We start from the raw sequence: 18,118 nt of genomic DNA, 5'->3' as shown, positions 1-18,118 counted from the left end.
TATGAATTTAGGGTTTTCTTGTTTGTGTAGAAATACGTAGGTAGTGCTTCGTTGTCTTTAGTTTTAACGAAAGATAAGGGATGCATGAACAGGAAGAGGACCAGTCGCCATATTTTTCGTCAAATAATAAGCGATTGTAGTGGTGGGAGAACAGTTGTTTTTAGAATGAAAAGTTTGTTTAATTTTAAGGGATGCAAAATAAAAAATAATAGCCTTGTTTTAATTTCGGAAGAAGATGTCATCGTCATTTTTTCATCTGAGAAGAAGAAGGTGAAGCCCTGTTTTAATTTAGGTTTTAATAAGGGAAAAAGCCACGTATACCAAGGATTACTTTTAATTTTAAAATAAAAATAAAAAACCATATACACTAAGTGTAACCGGTAAAACCAGAATAATATTGGATCATTCCCCTATTTAGCAGGTAAAATAGCACTTTAGTGACCTATTGCACAAAAAAAAAAAATTAGTGACTAAATCGGACAAACTGCAAAACTTTATTGTGCTACACTAATATTTTCCCAAACATAATTAGTCAAGACAAGGCTAGGCTCACCAAATCTAATGCCTAAAGATAGGTTTAATGAGGATTCTTCGATTCCTAATAAAGTCGATTTTTAAAAGTCCTTAGGCTTACCACCCTCACCGACTCTTTGCGTTTTGAGATTGGTGTTACCGAAAGGGCTTGATAGGATGATTGTTTGAAAGTTAAAAGTATTAACTAAAGTATTAAAACAAAATTCTCGTTTTATTAAAAATGTGAGTCGTATGCTACTCGTGAAAACACACATTTTCTTTATATTATGTTGATGGAGCATGTATGGTTAACCACCATGCCAATTTGAGAATAATTTGGATTAATGGTCACTCACATGGTTGATTTACCATCTATCCTATGATCTACAATATCCTCGTTATAGAATAGAGATGGGCATAATTCAAGATTAACATGTCATTGACCCCACTCAATGAATCTCAGAAGATCATGTTCACGGATGATGATATTAGCTTGATTACTTTTAATTGGATTAAAAATAGGTCCAATTGTAATTCTATTGGTTGGCATGCTTGAAACTCCTCCCCTATTTTAGAATGTTTCTTGTAATTTGGCTAGAGTTTCTCGCTTGTGCCTTTCAAATCTCTCTTGTTTTAATGATATTTTTCTGCCGTTCCAAAAAATGTAGAAGTTATATTAATTAACAAATAGCAATATAAGTACTAAATAATGAATACAATACTTTTACACCATCAATAAATTCTTGATTAATTCTAATTTTTTTCAGTATGACGTAACTCTTCTTGAAGTCTACATGTTTCATATTAGAATCGGATATCCATTTTTGTAAGTTTTATTTAGGGAAAACGACCTAAAATGGTAATATAGTTCTTATTTTGTACATGTTTACTCATTGTTTTTCTTTTTTGTGTAAAATAATCCGTTGAACTTATTGGTTTTGTACACATTCAATCCTTATGACTGACGACGCTATGTTAAGTTCTCAGTTCGTATATATATATATATATATATATATATATATATATATATATATATATATATATATATATATATATATATGCAAAATAAGTCCTTGTTGATTTTGTACACATTCAGTCCTTATGATGAGTTTCTTCAGGTTTTGTTCACACGACATCCTATGTGAGACAATCATTAATGAGATGTGCTCATGCGTGACTTGTTTGGGAAGTGGAATAATGTGTTAATTGTTGTGGTTTTGGTAATAGCATTTCATTTTTGATATTAGTAACTATTATAGTACAATATCAACTATATTTAATATCAATACAAATTTCATTCAATAGCATACTAACTAGATTACATAGGTGAAGAAATGTGGCATATTTAGTTTCAATACAAATTTCATTCAATATCAACTATATTTAATATCAATACAAACACATTAGCCATAATGATTTCAATTATTAGAAATAGTTTCATCATTCACAACAGTTAGTAGTATTAGTATTAATAGCAGTCTTTTTGGGTTACACACAGTGGCATATTTAAGTAATTATTGGCAAGATAGTTTATTGGGGATCGAGTTTGTTAATTTATTAATGATTAATACATTAATAGAAGTTCGATGTGTCTCCTTAGTCTTTGTGAAATAACCCTAATCGTTCTAGGGTTTTAGTATTATGAGATTCAATGTGGTTGAGACAGGAAACCTCCCTTTTAACAACTGCAAGCTCACATTCAAAATTCGGGGTCAATTTGAAAAGAACAATAAACTAATTTGTTGAAAAATGGTCATAATCAAGTTGGAAGAAAGCAATCATAAAGAATCTCGTTGTTTGCTATGAAGATAGATGAAACCGAAGTTGAAGACATCTTCTTCATGGAGAAAACTAGAGCACTGGCATTTTTGACTTATTCATGAATTCGGTTAATGATATAAGTGAGGGATGAGCCACGTATGAGCACACCTCATTATAATTGTTCCATGTAGATGCCAAGTGAGCAAAACCTAATGAAAATCGATCATAATGACTGGATGTATACAAAAAAAATTACAATAAACATTAAGGACTAAATGTATACAAACTGAAAACTTAAATTTGAATAACTAGTCATAACATGTACTAGTCGGTCATAAGGACCGAATGTATACAAAACAAGTTAAATGACTTATTGTACAAGAAAAAAATAATAAAGACTAAAAGTGTACAAAAATGAAAAATATATTGCCCCTTTTAGGTAATTTTCCATATGGAGTTACAAATAACGAATATAAATTCATTTTGCAAGAATTACTCAAAGAGAATATGGTTAGGATAGCTTGTAAAGTAATTGCATGAGATTTCCTCGGGTGTGTATTATTTGTATTTGTTAGAAAAAAAACATTAGGCTACACAGAGTCGAGTCGCCAAGGCTCGCCAAGGAGTTGGTACACCGCCCCCTAGCACTCACTATGGGGCTCGCTAAGCTGGATTCGCTAACACCTTAACAAGAGGAGAAAGAAGGCAAGCATGCATGTGATTGGTTGATATGTCTTTGACCGGATTCTTAACTGCAAACCCAAAATTCAATAAATTTTTAACTATCTTCATAAATAAAAAAAACGTTTTTACCACCTATTATTCAAAATTTCAAATTATTTCAACAACTATAGATTAAACTACACTCTCAACATTTCACACACACAAAATATCATTACCTCTCTCACAAATACTCTCAATTAACCAAACAAAACTGTCTGCATCTACCCAAAACAAAACCATAAGAAAAAAAAACTTCAAACCTTCCATCATTAAACCTTCCACCTCCAAACCCTCAATCACCAAACCTTCCATCACCACCATGTTATCGACATTCATTTGATTAGCTAATTCATTCACCCGCTAGTTACTACTATCCTTCTATGGCTCCACAAATATTTTCATTCAATCCGTATTCTTCTCAACCCATGCCATTTTACTAAAGTCAACCCCAAACTAATTTTCAATCCCAACTAATGTCTTGTCCAAATTTCGATCTTGATCCGTTTGAGACGGTTTAAGAAATCCAATTCTTTTCACAACTCAACCCCAAACTAATTTTCAATCCAAACCACGCCGCCTAGTCGGTGAGTTAACCGATTCTTCGGATGAATGCCTCGTTCAATAGTCGTTTCAAGAGCCCAAAGTCGAATCAAAAGGAAAAAAATAAAGGAAAAGGGAAGGCTCCATCCAAAGGATTGATGGATAATGAAGAGAGGGCAATAGCCCAAGCATGGCTTGATGTGTCGGAGAATCTGGCAATGAGTGACAACCAAGATTCGATAACCATTAAAAATAGAGTTTGGATTAGTTTTTGCGTCCTAATGAAAAAGGAGCACCACAATGCTAATCAACTTTACTTGAAATGGAGGACCACCAACAAAGCCTTATTGGAGTTCAATGACATCTACATGAACGCGACCTGCAACCCCCAAAGCGGTGCAAATAAGGTGGATGTTCTATCAAAAGTTCGTAAGATTTATAAGACGAAAGTCGGAAAATCTTTTGCTAATGAGGCATTTTGGAGAGTTGTGAAGGACAAACCAAAACGGCTTAATCTAAAAAGTGTTGATGATTACGTGGGCATGTCCAAACGAAGCAAAACTTCCGAGTCAACCCACAATTAATCTTCTGATTCGCGTATCGGAGAATTGACCTCAACAACGACGATTCATATGAAGATCCAACTCGTCTTATGGGACGAGACATAGCAAAAAGAAAGTTGAAAGGAACACAAAGTTCATTGAGTGAAGTAGAGGAGATAAGAAGTGACATCAAAGGGTTGGACGTTAAGCTTGAGGGTCTTTTTGGAATTGGGAAAGGAAAAAAAAAGAATCATCCACTAAAGCTTTTCTTAAACCCGAGAAAGGACTTGTCCGAAGAGGATTGTCTGATTTTTAACAATGTAAGGAATGATATTGCTCAACAATACAATTGGGTTTTTTGTAATATTTGTTAATAAAAGTTTTTAACGAATATTATTACTATAAAAGAATTGAAGCAAACTTAGGTTGATTAAAGGAAAAAAATAAAAAATAATAATAATGAATATAAGTAATGTGAAAAAAGTGATGTAAAAGAATAGAAGAAGGCAATGAAAAAGGTCTGACTGACTGAATATGAATATGTACGAGTAGGACTACCAGTTTCTGGGCAGCAGTGAACCAACCGGCGTTAATCATGCAATTATACTCCATGGACCACCTCTACCAAACCAGATCCATTCACCTGCCAAATACCCATCATCTTTTTATCTTCTACACATTTCTTCTTCTTATTTATTTATTTTTTAAACTTAAAAAACTATTCACTTACTTACAAAATTATGGTTTGTGTAGTGTGGTTATATTTTGACTAAAGACTTGACAAATGTTGAGTTTAAAATATTAAATGCGTTGAGAGAGATTACCCTAATCCAGCCCTTTTATTTTCATGTTAGGTCGACGAGTTAGGATTTAGACCTAGTAAATAACAAGAAAGAGGAGCTACAAGGGCAGAAAGGAAAAAAGTGAAAGAAATGAAAAGAATAGGGCACTAACAGGTGTAGGGGCAAGATCATTAGGAGGGATTAGATGGTAAATTATTTCCACATTACAAAATAATTCATTCCAAAGCTTTTATTTTAATATGATTTTGGATTTGGGTCACTCCAATTTATCTTTTAAAAAAAAAAAAACTTAATTTCAAGTTGGAATTTTCAACCCTAACTTTATTTATTTATTTAAATGGGTTGAAAACTGGTACCCAAACATGTTGTATTTATTGACGGGTGAGTTTTTGTGTTTTGATTTTTGATGGTGTGTTTTCCTCCAACAAAAAAAAAAAAAAAATATATATATATATATATATATGCAAATTTAAGAAAAGGAAGACACAGTATAAGGTAAAAAGGTAGAGAAATTTATGGTAATGTAGCATGTATGAATTAGAGCTGCGGTGGATGTGGATGTGTATGACAAAAAAGCAGGAGGAAGGACGACAGTCTTGTTCTTGTAGTTATAGTTGTGTCATGGATTTACGTTTACCAAATACCTACCGTGAGTCGTGATTTATTATTTATTATAATATATAATAAGCCCACAATAAAATTAAAAACTGACTATGCAGCTCAATTCTGCCTTGCCTGTTTTACGCTCAGCCCACATCAATTTTGGTCCTCAGATCCCAGCAGATCTAGTACTACTACAACTACACTACAGGACTAATATGTAAAATATCATTTAAAACCTATGAAGCGACTGAGTGAGACTAATTTCTTACAACTGTCTTTATTTAATTTATCACCTGATTTAAATTAATGCAAACAGCTGAGAACTTCATTTATTCATTTCAGTTTAAAAGTTTAAATTTTACATATTCATACAACATCTTCCCACTCCCTAATTTCATTTCATTTCTCTCCAACATTACCCCACTGGTTCTACATTACAAATGGATTAGTGTTGTTATATACAATCATTCACTTGTATGAGATGTCTACTTTAATTCCTTACAATGTTTATGTGGAAAAAAAAAATGACTGGTAACAAGATGTTGTCATGTCATGTACCTTATGTATTTACTATATAATTATTTTTTTTCCTGATATGTTACTGTCATTGTTATGAGATGACTTATCACATTTGTTTTTTTTTTTTTTTTTTTTTTTTGTTGGAAGGTCCGAAAGACCCCACCCCGATTTTTCTAGTGATCTTTTTTCAAAGGTTACATAAGTCCAAAGTCAATAATATTTATGTAAAGAATTCCAAAGTTAAAAGAGAGTAGAGTCGAGTAAGAGTCTGTATGCATTTACTATTCTTAGGTCCACCTGATACACCACAGAGGAAAGTGAAGAGTGAAGACCATGTTTGAAAAATAAATAATAATAATAACAATTAATGAACCTGAAATATCAAATCATAATGAAGGATATGATGGATTCTGTAAATTTAAAGGCACCGTCCCCTATGGCTTTGATTTTTGTAACTACAGTACAGGAAAGGAATCTGCTACCACACCACACTGAATGCCACAGCCACAGCCACAGCCACAGGGTAGTCTACTTACTTCCTAAACAAATCATACTTAACATTGGACGCTAGAATCAATGACATAAAGCAACCCATATTAAATAATATTAAAAAAAAAAAAAGAGAGAGAACCTTTTACAAATGTAAACATAATTTTGATGGTTGAAAAATGGGGCGGGGTGTATATACCTGGAAGAAAATTTAGTCAAAGCCAGCACCAGTCCAACTGGTTCCTCTCTTGGGTATTGCTCCAATTCCTCCTCCTTGACCTTTATTATTAGGTCTCCCTTGCCCATGCCCTTGAATTGCATTTTTCTTTTTACCCCTCGTCATCCCTTCTTGTACATCTCCACTTGTCTTCTCATTATTATTATTGTTATTATTAGATGATTCTGTAATAGTAGTAGCTGCAGCTTCCACGCTATTAGAAGGAACCGATACCTCCACACCTGTCCTCCTCAAATTCAATGCAGGTTCCACTGGACTCGCACCCTACAACACAAACACAACACAACAAACCAACCATCATTATTACGAATTCAACTCATAACAATATCATTATTATCTCCTTAATGGAACAAAGTAAATATTTATATATATATTGAACTGAATAAGTAATTGGGAAATATAAAGTACAAATTCTATTATGGTATAGTGTTTACAAAGTATCATGTCTAATTAAACAATGATGGATTGATGATTAGGCATTTGAAAATTATAGTCAACTTTTGTAGGATTAAATATGACAAGGGATGTCTTATTTAAAAAAAAGTATCAGATCTGGAAATAATGGAATGCAAATGTCAGAAGAATGTACAAGTCAAACACAATGTCAGCTGGATGAGTTTAGGTGTAAATTTGGTTCAATTCTCTATAAGCAGCTTCATCGGATAATGCATGTAGAATCCAAATGTTGTTAAGCTTTATAATAGTGTAGATTTTATGCATTTTCGAAAGTAGGTTTCTATATAATGAAAATTTAATAGATGTTATGTGCATATACTTTACACGTATATAAGATGCATGTTGTTATGTGTATACTTTATTAAGTAGATATAGGTACTAAAGTGAGATAGGATGTAGAAGATGATAGTATTAGTATTAGATATGAAACTGAATTAATAAGAATATACTAGTACTAGATTTGTTTTAATTTACATTACAAGTGAAGTGTCATATTGTATTTATTTAATTGTTAAACAACAACACTTTGATCCACTACAATGACACACATATGAAAAACAGGGAAAAAAATAAAAACAACAGCCCAAAAAAGCCTAGGCTTTTTAGCTCAAGCAAAATCCTTGGGCCTTTAACGGGCCAGAATTTCATCCATTTATTCGGGCTTTTTGGCCTATGTATACCCGGGATGCCCATTTATTATCTATCTAGGTCATAAAAAGTTATCTTCTAAGCTAGTAACTTCAAGCTTTTCAAATTAAATTCAGTTTTGATGATTCTTTGATCTTTAATGCTAATCATTCTATGCAAAACTAAGAGCTACTTAAGTTTATGATTATGATTTAAGGAGGCTTTTTAAGAGCTTATTTGAATTCCATACACTAATGAAGAAGTTAGGTTGTTTAAGCTTTTTAAATGACTATAATCAAATTGAAACCCATTGATGATTAACAAACTACTTGGAATTGTGGATGAAACTCACTGTTAGATTCTTTCCCCACATCATATTTTCACCAACTGATTCATTTCCTTATTTTACAAATTCCCTTTTGTGAATAGTATAGAAAATTAAACAAACATATTATTGCATTAAAAAAGGAAGCAGAGAGAAAGCTTACAGCTCCCAAAAATGCAGATGACCTTCTTGGATTCAAAGCCTCTAGCCGCCTTTTTAGCTCCTCTAGTCTAGCAAACTGAGAGCTACTGCTTTCTTGGACCTATAAAACATAAGTGAGTATACATTATACAATACACTGAAAACAGAAAAATAGTGTTATGTAGAGTACCAAATTATTCAAATCTTCACATAGTTTCTGCTTGAGTGCTTCTTCATCCTTCACTGCCTTTGATGCAGCTTCCAAAGCCTGCAACATATAAATATAAATATTGGCTATGATCAGCTTTGTAAATGAGAAGGACAAAAGATGAACATATATCAACAGAAAGACTCAAACCTTCTTTGCTTCTTCTTCCTTCAACTTAGCAAGACGAATCTTCTCTGTTGACATTTCGATTTTCTTCCTCATATGTTCAAGTGCTACAAGGTGTCAAGATGTAAATGAGAAAAAAGTAATACTTAGGCACACAAAATGACAAAAGTGAAGCACCATTGCTAATGTCAAAAACAAAAAGCATATAATGCACCAACCAGCTTTCTTTGGTCCTGCTGTGAGTTTCATCTCCATTGTGAGACCCGTAAGCTCTCGCTCAACATCACGGATTTTGGAATAATTCTCTTCAATGTATCTGAAAGTTCCAAGGGCAAATCAGGAAGAATGAACAATAAACAAATATGTTGTAGAATTAACATGATGTAACATCAAGAAACACATGGTAATAATGACTGATCCTACTGATCATCAAGAAACAAAGTTATTTATACTTTATAATACAATCTACAATTTCAGGATAGATATCTTAAATTTATTTGTAAACATGACATGATACTAAAAATCTAGAATGACTAATGTGGGTGCACAAGATATATTAGACATTCATGATGTCCTACAATGAAGTTCTTTTGGTTGCAGCTTTTTCTCCTCTCTTTCACACAATGAAGTCAGAACATGTACAGTTCTTCCATCGATGAAAATATGTAAATGATAGTGAGAAGCAAACTATGGAGTGACATACTAGATTCTCAAAAGTTGTTTCTTACATTAGAATACTATGTATAACTAAAACTTTGGGTAGGTGGCTTGTAACATTATACCATTTCTGAACTACAGTTATTGAAGAGTTTATATGTTGACATTTCATGGTCATTTGTGAATTCTGAGTAATATCAACCTACATAGTAGCACTTTTAGTGGCCAATGTATTACATCAGCTAAACAAAAAGCTTCTCAATTTACTCGAATTATAGATAGGAAGATGGTCAACATTATACGATGAAGGCAAGGAAGACAGGTATCCCAAGTATTACAGTGATACTTTTTGCATCATTCTAGAAAAGATCATCAAATATGGAGAGAAAAATCCACGCACACATCAAATCAGCAATCATTAGCAAGTTTAAATGTGGTTCCCTTTAATCGTAGAGATCAAGGAATTGATGTCAATTCTGAGCATTCTTAAATTGTTCTTTTTATAGCTGAAGTTAAGCACCTAAGCAGCGAAACAGATTTTATTGGCGAAATAATTGAAATTCATTCTATTAACATCCAAGAAGACCAAAATAAGCTTCAAAAACCTAATCAAACAGTACGGTGCTACTATTTATAATATTTAGTCTGAATTACGGGTTTAGCAATACTAGAAATATAGTATGCGAACATGCAAATGAAAAATCAGCAGATCGAATAACAAATTCATAGGTGGAATGAAACGTACTTTCTCAACTGAAGCTGCTCCTCTTCAATCATCTAAAATTAGAATGACATGGATTAACATTACCACTTAGAATTATAAATCAGTCAAAACCATGAACATATAGGCCATAGGAAATCAACACGCACCCGCTCGGTGTGGGCGATGACAGGCGATTCGCGAACGAGACCATCCGGACCGATCTCCGTGACCAACGAACGATCAGTTGCCATTGTTGATGGTTGTGGATCTGTCTGATGGATCGATGTTATGAATGAATCTGGATTCCAAAGAAGATAAGTGGTGGTTTACTGGAATCAGGGGAAGTTGAAGGACTGAAGGTAAATCTGGGTGGTAGCATATAGCAAGCGTGAGGAGATTTGCAATTTCAAACAACTGCACATGCCATAGCTACCGGTGGCACGATCAATTGCGGGATTTTGTTTAGAGTCATTAAACTTGTATCAACAATTTTATTAAAAAAATCGAATTAAACATTCTTTTATGTATTTCTGATTCGTTAAAATCATAGTTTTACAATCATTTTTCTCATATTTATCTAATAAAACGAAAACTTCTGTAAATGTAAATGTAGGGGCTTTAATGAACTAAGAAAAATATAAAATCAAATATTTTGGCCAAATTTAAGGGTTTTAATAAACCAAAAACATGAAAAATTAAAAAAAAAAAAAAAAAAAAAAAAAAAACTTATAAATTTATGAAAAAAAGTAAAATGGAATATTTCTATCAAAATTAAATACTTTTTTGACATTAAGCGGTCCAATAATTCATGTTATTACCAACACGGACCGAACTTTTCAAGACCAAAGTTTTCGACAGTCGGATTATTGTCATTGGGCCAGACCTGTATACACTATACACCTTCAATTGGGGGGCCTAACGGCCTCAAGGCTCAAGCCCTAAATGGATGATCATTGCTTTTCCTCTCTATCTTAGATAGAGGTGTACATTTGCCAACTAGAAAAATGATTTTTTTTAGTAAATTACTGAAATCGTCCTGTGGTTTGGTCAAAATTGTACGTTTGGTCCCTAACTTTTTTTTTGCATTCGGTCGTCCCTATGGTTTGCTTTTGTTGTGTTTTTCGTCCCTATGGTTTGGTAAAAGTTGCATGTTTGGTCCCTAACTTTATGTATGTAAGGGACGAAAAATGCAACAAAATCAAACCACAAGGAAAATCCGAGTGCAAAAAAAAAATTAGGGACCAAACATGCAATTTTGACCAAACCACAAGGATGATTTCAGTAATTTACTTTTTTTTTTTTTAATTTTATTAAATTGGTTTTGTTTTGTTATGGGTTTCAATTAAAAATTTAAAACATAACCAATATTGATTGGTTTCTTGGAGTTTAAATGCTTGACCGGTTTTGATTATTGAAGAACTATTTTTGAAATAATCGGTTTTGGTTAAAAAACTTGTTTTTTACTAAACTTTTATTCCAAATAATTACTATCGTAAGAGGTAAGAGCATGAAGACATGATTTACGAAAGTCGAAGGGGGTACCCTCCACACTTTGATGTGTTCGTATTTTACGGCAATTTAGTAATGGTTTAGGAGCTATATGTTGCATTGGTGTGATGAAACATTGACAAGGCTATGCTAAATCGTTCTTTTTGTTGGTGGTGATGAATCAGTGATGGGAGATTAAAAAAAAAAAAAAAAAAAAAGTGAGTTACTGTGACTCCAATAATGGCTGCAATAGTAGGAATACCTTCGAGATTGATCTTGAAGGATTTGGATTGTTTTTGCTGTCAAATTGAAAGATAAACATATTCACACATTAGAATGGATGATCGAATTCATAGGGTGGCCGGTTGCATTGGTTGTGTTTTGAGAAAATCAAAAGTTCCAATGGGTGTTGGTGGTGTATGCATAAACTTGGATGTTGGTACAATCGTAAACGGTCACTGAAAAAACCGAAAAAAAAAAAAAAAAAAAAAAATCGGGTTTTTTTTTTCTCTCAGTCGGGAAAAACGGTTTGAATTGTTCACCTCTAATCTAAGGGGTGGTCGGTGGTGTGTTGTATAGTGCCATAGAAGATATCAACAATTATTATAATGCAATATTTATTCCAAGTATTTTAACGAATAATCCATGGTGTAGACTATAAGGAGGACTATTACAAGCATTATTGTTACATTTCAGCTATTTGTTAAACCCTAAACAATAAATCCTAAAGTAAGACAATTACATCACAACCGTGGGATTTACCTAAACATCCATAGCCATAATACATGTACATTATAGCTCTATATTCAGCCTTCTTGTTTCAGAAATCGGTAGACTTCCTCTTTTGCTGGCATAGCTGGTATCGCACCTTTCTTAGTCACAACCAGTGCTCCACATGCATTTGCAAATAGAAGAGCTTCTCTTAGCTGTGCCTCATCCTACAAACACAACAATGGGTTACAAAATACAAGCATAAATGCATAATCAGTATGCATGGACAAAATGAGAATGAGAATGACATATATGTCTTTTTGCACAGACAAAATATCCAGAGCGGATCTCTATACCACCCTTTTGGATGGGACCAAAAATTTCAATTTTACCCTATTGATATAGTAGTCTCAGTCCAATGAATGTCAAATGGATATCAGATGTTACATTGTAAAGATCTTTATTTGAAGCCAGTATGCTCAGAATCCCACCAACAAAAGCATCTCCGGCACCCGTTGTATCAATAGACTTCACCTTCACTCCAGGTACTCTACCCTTAAATTGCTAAGAATCATAACAACACATTTTAGAATAGTAATAAATCCTATTAAGCCCATTAAGTAAAAAAGAAACAATACCTTAGTGTAATATCTACAACCTTGTGCTCCTTCACTAACAAGAAAAAGTTTTAGATTCGGATGAAAAAGCTTCTTCAACACCACATTATCGTCATAAGGATCATCACCCCTGGTCAAGAACGTAATTTCATCCTCACTTACCTGCCAAGTCATCATCGAATACATGGATCACATCTATGATGTTATGATGATTTGTATATTATGTATATATGAACATAAGTATTTATACCTTAATGACATCAGCTTGGTCCCATATGCTCATTATGCCCTCCCGAGCCGCATCCGGTGATGGCCATAATGGCAATCTCAAATTCACATCATAAGAAAGGATGCTTCCGGATTTCTTGGCTATGGCCATTGCAGCTAAATGTGTTGATTTACATGGCTCCTCTATCAAACTAATCGATCCAAAATGAAATATTCTTGCCTAAATCAATTACAAATTAATAAACCAAAAGTCATATGCTTGCTACCCAAAAATAGCAACATCCTTTCAAAATTTTAAGTATTATAGCATTTATCAAAAAGAAAATGATAGAGTAATAAAGAAGAGAACCTGTTTAATAAGATCCACATCAAGTTCGGATTCATGAAGTAACATATCTGCACTAGGATTACGAAAAAATAAAAACTCCCGCTCACCATCGGATTTGAGACTGACAAAAGCTAAAGCTGTTCTGGCCTTGTGATCAAATCGCATGCCGGAGTTGTTTACGTTGTTTTTCTTCAAAATGTCAGCCAACATGTACCCGAATTCATCATCGCCAACCTGAAAACGGATCCCAGATACAAATCCGGCTGATACTCATGGTTCGTAGTAATAAAAGTTAGAATTTGATTGGATATTTTCCGGCAGCTTTTACCTTGCCAATAAACGCCGATGAACCTCCCAGTCTTGATATACCGACGGCAACATTAGCCGGAGCACCACCGGGAGCTTTCTCAAACGCAGGTGCTTCTGCAAGTGAGACTCCAGAAACAGAAGGTACAAAATCGATCAACATTTCGCCGAAGCATACAACAAGTGATCTCATCGCCTCGCCTGAATCAAGTAGACAAATACAATTACCCAAATGATTCCCAATCTGCTCATTTGTGGAAAACTTCCCAATTTATGTCGACTATGGAAACCCTAAACAGCTCTATATTTAGCCCATGGTTAAGCAAGAAAAGATCGAGAATATTCAAGATGATTCAAGAACCAGAAGATCAAAGAAAACATCCCCCATCGTTTTACAAAGTCCCGCGAAACAACATCATAAGCATTATTATTTAATAATCAAGTTCAAGGGTGTAAGGGAAAGAAAGAGAGTGGAAGAACCTGAAATTGGGCTTTTCAATTCCGCCATGTGGGTATGAACTATACAACGAAAAGGCACTACTGAGGAGTTATACAAGTAGGAATCAAGAAATACAGAGGGGGAAACAAGTAACTCGTAGCTTTGTTTCAAAAGGGTACCAAGAATTGCAAGTATGGAGGCTTGGAGAAGAGAATGCGAGAAGAAGAAATATGAGGATGAAATTGATGGCTTTCAATCATCTATTCTCTACTCCATTAAAAATCAAACTCATAGGCTGCCACATGTCATTTAAAGACTATTGCCATGTGTATTGTGTTTTTCAATTTTCTTGTAACATTTTCTTAAAATGACACGTATAATTAACTATCTTATATGATTTTTTTTTTTTAATTTTAAAAAACAAATATAATTATTAGAAGGGATGTAATCCCAAATGGATTATTGTTACTATAATTTGGGGAATTTACACGTTCACTTACTGTTTTTTTTTGTGCAATTATTCATTTTACTTACAAACTCTATTTGAATTACATCGCTTTTAACCAGGTAACCTAAAGAACCTGTATACATATGACCTGGTAATTAAAAAAAATAATACAAAGAATTTCTCATATTTCATGTAAGTAAATACTCATCATCTCCCTTCAAAACCAACCAGCAACCAGATAAATTATTATCACCAATTTTTTTCTTCAAATTTCACCATGAAATCGGAATCCAGCTCCAAAGCAACTGTTGATCGAGACTGTAACAACATCAAAAAGTCTCATCAACGAGAGATAATAACAGTTATTATCATAGATACATACAGAGAGAGATCAGATGGAGACTCAAATGGATGAACCAGAGACGATGATTATTGAGATAAACTTGATCTCGTCAAAAGGGTTGAAGATTCTTCCATCGGCTGTGATGCGACGTATGCACACCTACGCTCTTACATGGGTGAGTTTGGATGCTAAACTCTATAGCGATCTAGATTACGTCGATGACGAAAACCCTACCAAAAGTTCATCTTCCGATTTTCTCAGGATTTCATTAAAGGCGACACCTTCGCCGCCCAATTCAATCTCTATGTCATTGGATACATATGAGACTACTTTATGGGCACCATTTATTAAGCAGTAGCCCCAATTACACCCATAGATCCGACTCCACAATCGATGTTCCGAATTTCTCCGCCATCCGCATATGTCGTTCATCTAATAAAGTTTACAACATTCTTAACATCGTTGCAACTGTTCCCGATAGCTCATTCTCTTCCTTTATCGGAATCTCTGCCACCTGTTTCCGTAAACTAATGGAAAAATACAACAAATTCTTTAATAGAAGGGTTCTTAACTTTTGAGAGAAAGTGAAGTGATTGTGGTGTGAAAAAAAGGATTTTGAGTGAATAAAGATGGTGTTTGTTCTTCCTCGTGAGTGAGATAGAGAGAAAGAGTGTAACATCCATAAAACTCATGAAAATTTTAAACTTTTAAAACCATCCCACAAATCATCATTGTTTACAATTTAGTTCTCAAAACATGTTTAATATTAGAGTTTTCCCAAAATTGTAAATCAAAACACGAGGAGGTGTACGACCATGCCTTCGCCTTCCCGCGATTATCTAAGGTACCTGAAACATAACCCAAAACTGTAAGCCCCCAAAGCTTAGTGAGTTCCCCCAAAATACCAACACATTACATAATTATAACAATAACAACAAACATCATGCATACAGAGCCTTCAGTCTGACTGGGACTCCCCACTGGCCTACTGTCTACCTGGTACGCTCACAGAACCTACAACATGGCCTGTACGCCACACCGGGCCTTCAGTCTATCTGGAATGTTCATCGGGCCTTCGGCCTGACTGGTACGCGCCACTGGCCTTCAGTCTATTTGGGACGCCCTGAGTTTGTTGTCCTTTAGCACAAAGCATGATCGCCTCAACCCAACCACACACAAACTGTGACATCCTCATTTTCATGGCAAAAAAAGACCGATTTTGTTTATGCTTGTTTGAAAATCAGAGTAACATTTTACAGAAAAGTGTTGCGGAATTTGTTCCCAAAATAAAAATATGATAAAGATTTATCAAAACATTTCCATAGAAATGTATTTCATTAAAAAGACTCGGGATGTCATGTTCGATACAGATCAAACATAAACAGTACAATATAAGTCTTACTACATTATTTCATATCTACAGGCCTATATCCGTAATCCCTCATCCAAAACATCACATTTATGCTCGAACGCCACTACGTGTAATACATGAAACTGAGTGACGTCCCGAGAGAACCCCCGGTCGTCCTTTAAGAATTCTTCTATGTTGTGTTCTCAGGTTAATCTCCAAGACCAACTTGTCAACAAACGACCAATTCCCTGAAGAGCTTGTCACAACATACACGTTAAACAAAAAAAAAGATACCATTTTCTGTATTTTTTTAAACTTAAATCTTTGATTTTTTTAGAGCATTGTTAATTTTAGTCTTAACATAAATCAAAATCACATGACCATGAACCCTAATAAAAGAATTAAAAGCATGTCAGGAACTTTATTGAGGATGGCTCTAAAACACTTCCCTAAACGAACATCAAAATTTCATATAAATAAAGATAACAAAACTTACTGGATGTGAGATAGCCGCCAGAAGTTAAGGATTTTATCGGATTTAAGCCACACTTTGAAGATGAATGGAGAAGACACAATAGGTATAGCAGTGCTTAATAAAGAAGGCGGGATGTATAAGTGGTGGTGAACCGCGGTGTATATGGTGGTGGTGGTGGTGAGCGTCGACGTATAAGGTGGTGGTGGTGAGAGCGTTTTCAATCTCAATTGTGAAGAAAAAAAGGAAGGAGATGGTCTTTCTTAAATAGTTTTAAAAAGGTGAGCAGACCGATTAAAACACGAACGGATCCAAACCTAATTTGAGGACCAAAACTATAAACCCCCTAAATTATTGAGACCAAAACCTAAAGGTCTAAAGTTCACTATTTCTAAGTCAAATGTCTATTAATATATTTATATAATATATAGTATTGTGACTTTGTATCCTATTCATTTTGTCAAAAATCTTAATTTTCATATTAGTTTAATAAGTGCAATAAGCAATTTCCAAATACTTAAAATCGTAGGCTACATTTATCATTTATCATTTTTTCAACTCTTCATTATTTATAGTTGTGTTTTCTGGATGATGAAGATATTTAAACTGAGCTCTGACAAGAATTTATGTAGATGCACTCATCTGGGAACCAGATGTCAGGTTAGTTGTCTAAAATTTTGTTTCTTTCTAACTTAATAAGCTTGAACAATCATATGTTAGTAAATTTCTTTTTTTTTTTAAAAGTAACCTTTTTCCTTCTCGTATATGTGGTTTAACTTTTTCACATGTAAATATATTTGAAAGAAATACCATGAACAAGAAATTAATAAAAGTGTAATTTATCTCTATCTACAAGTACTTATAACTTGTTTCCCAATTTGTATGTTAAACAAAACATAATTCACAACAAATCAATAAAAATGAATTCTGGCATTTGTTCTTATATACATTCTAAACTCTTCGACAAATCTATAAAAACAAATATTGATTGAGTAGTTTTATCTATTAGAAGTGGCGACAATTGCTTATGTCCCTCAAGAAATATTAAATTCCTCTCCTATAAATACTGGCTGAGTATTTTTCTATCTTATTACTATCATTATGTTTGTTTTTCATAATATAGAATGACTCTTTTTGTGAATTTTTATATAGTTATTGGCATAAATAATCTGTGAAGATTGACAAAATCATACACAAAATAATTGTCAAGTATCATCTTTTGCTCTAAAACAAAAAGTCTAGTAGCATAATTCACCTAAAATATAAAAATATTGTGTAAAATTCTAGAAACAAGAGGTCTAACAGGATCATCTACTCATATAGGTCATCTAATTTCCTTGGAATCCATAATTACACCATTCAAGATTTAACTTTCCTATCCAATGTTTTAACCATCCCTAGAATCATTTTAGG

At 33.6% G+C, this 18,118-nt stretch overlaps 2 protein-coding genes across 6 annotated transcripts; both read right to left on the bottom strand.

Annotated features, from left to right (window-relative positions):
* Positions 1–2,803: 2,803 nt before the first annotated feature.
* LOC111903243 (uncharacterized) lies at positions 2,804–10,626 on the bottom strand. Of its 5 annotated transcripts, none has more exons than XM_023899021.3 (8): positions 10,142–10,626; positions 10,017–10,048; positions 8,833–8,930; positions 8,639–8,721; positions 8,471–8,548; positions 8,303–8,401; positions 6,693–6,995; positions 2,804–3,026 (listed from the first exon to the last, which is right to left on the bottom strand). In XM_023899021.3, exons 1-7 carry the CDS (start codon positions 10,223–10,225, stop codon positions 6,705–6,707), a joined length of 765 nt encoding a protein of 254 aa, XP_023754789.1. In that variant the 5' UTR covers positions 10,226–10,626; the 3' UTR covers positions 2,804–3,026; positions 6,693–6,704. The 5 variants fall into 5 exon arrangements, 4 of the variants coding, with proteins under 4 accessions (XP_023754789.1, XP_023754788.1, XP_042755561.1 ...); XM_023899020.3 differs by lacking the exon at positions 2,804–3,026 and adding an exon at positions 6,204–6,571; XM_042899627.2 differs by lacking the exon at positions 2,804–3,026 and adding an exon at positions 6,204–6,557.
* Positions 10,627–12,062: 1,436 nt separating this feature from the next.
* On the bottom strand, positions 12,063–14,351 carry LOC111903244 (probable fructokinase-7). Its single transcript, XM_023899023.3, has 7 exons — positions 14,133–14,351; positions 13,675–13,853; positions 13,368–13,580; positions 13,041–13,238; positions 12,812–12,952; positions 12,621–12,737; positions 12,063–12,400 (listed from the first exon to the last, which is right to left on the bottom strand). Exons 1-7 carry the CDS (start codon positions 14,158–14,160, stop codon positions 12,269–12,271), a joined length of 1,008 nt encoding a protein of 335 aa, XP_023754791.1. The 5' UTR covers positions 14,161–14,351; the 3' UTR covers positions 12,063–12,268.
* Between the last annotated feature and the right edge of the window lie 3,767 nt (positions 14,352–18,118).

The sequence above is a fragment of the Lactuca sativa genome, chromosome 2, assembly GCF_002870075.4.
Source record: "Lactuca sativa cultivar Salinas chromosome 2, Lsat_Salinas_v11, whole genome shotgun sequence".
Taxonomy (NCBI): Eukaryota; Viridiplantae; Streptophyta; class Magnoliopsida; order Asterales; family Asteraceae; genus Lactuca; species Lactuca sativa.
Note: the sequence above shows the minus strand (reverse complement) of the source record. Positions and strands in the feature narration are given on the sequence as shown.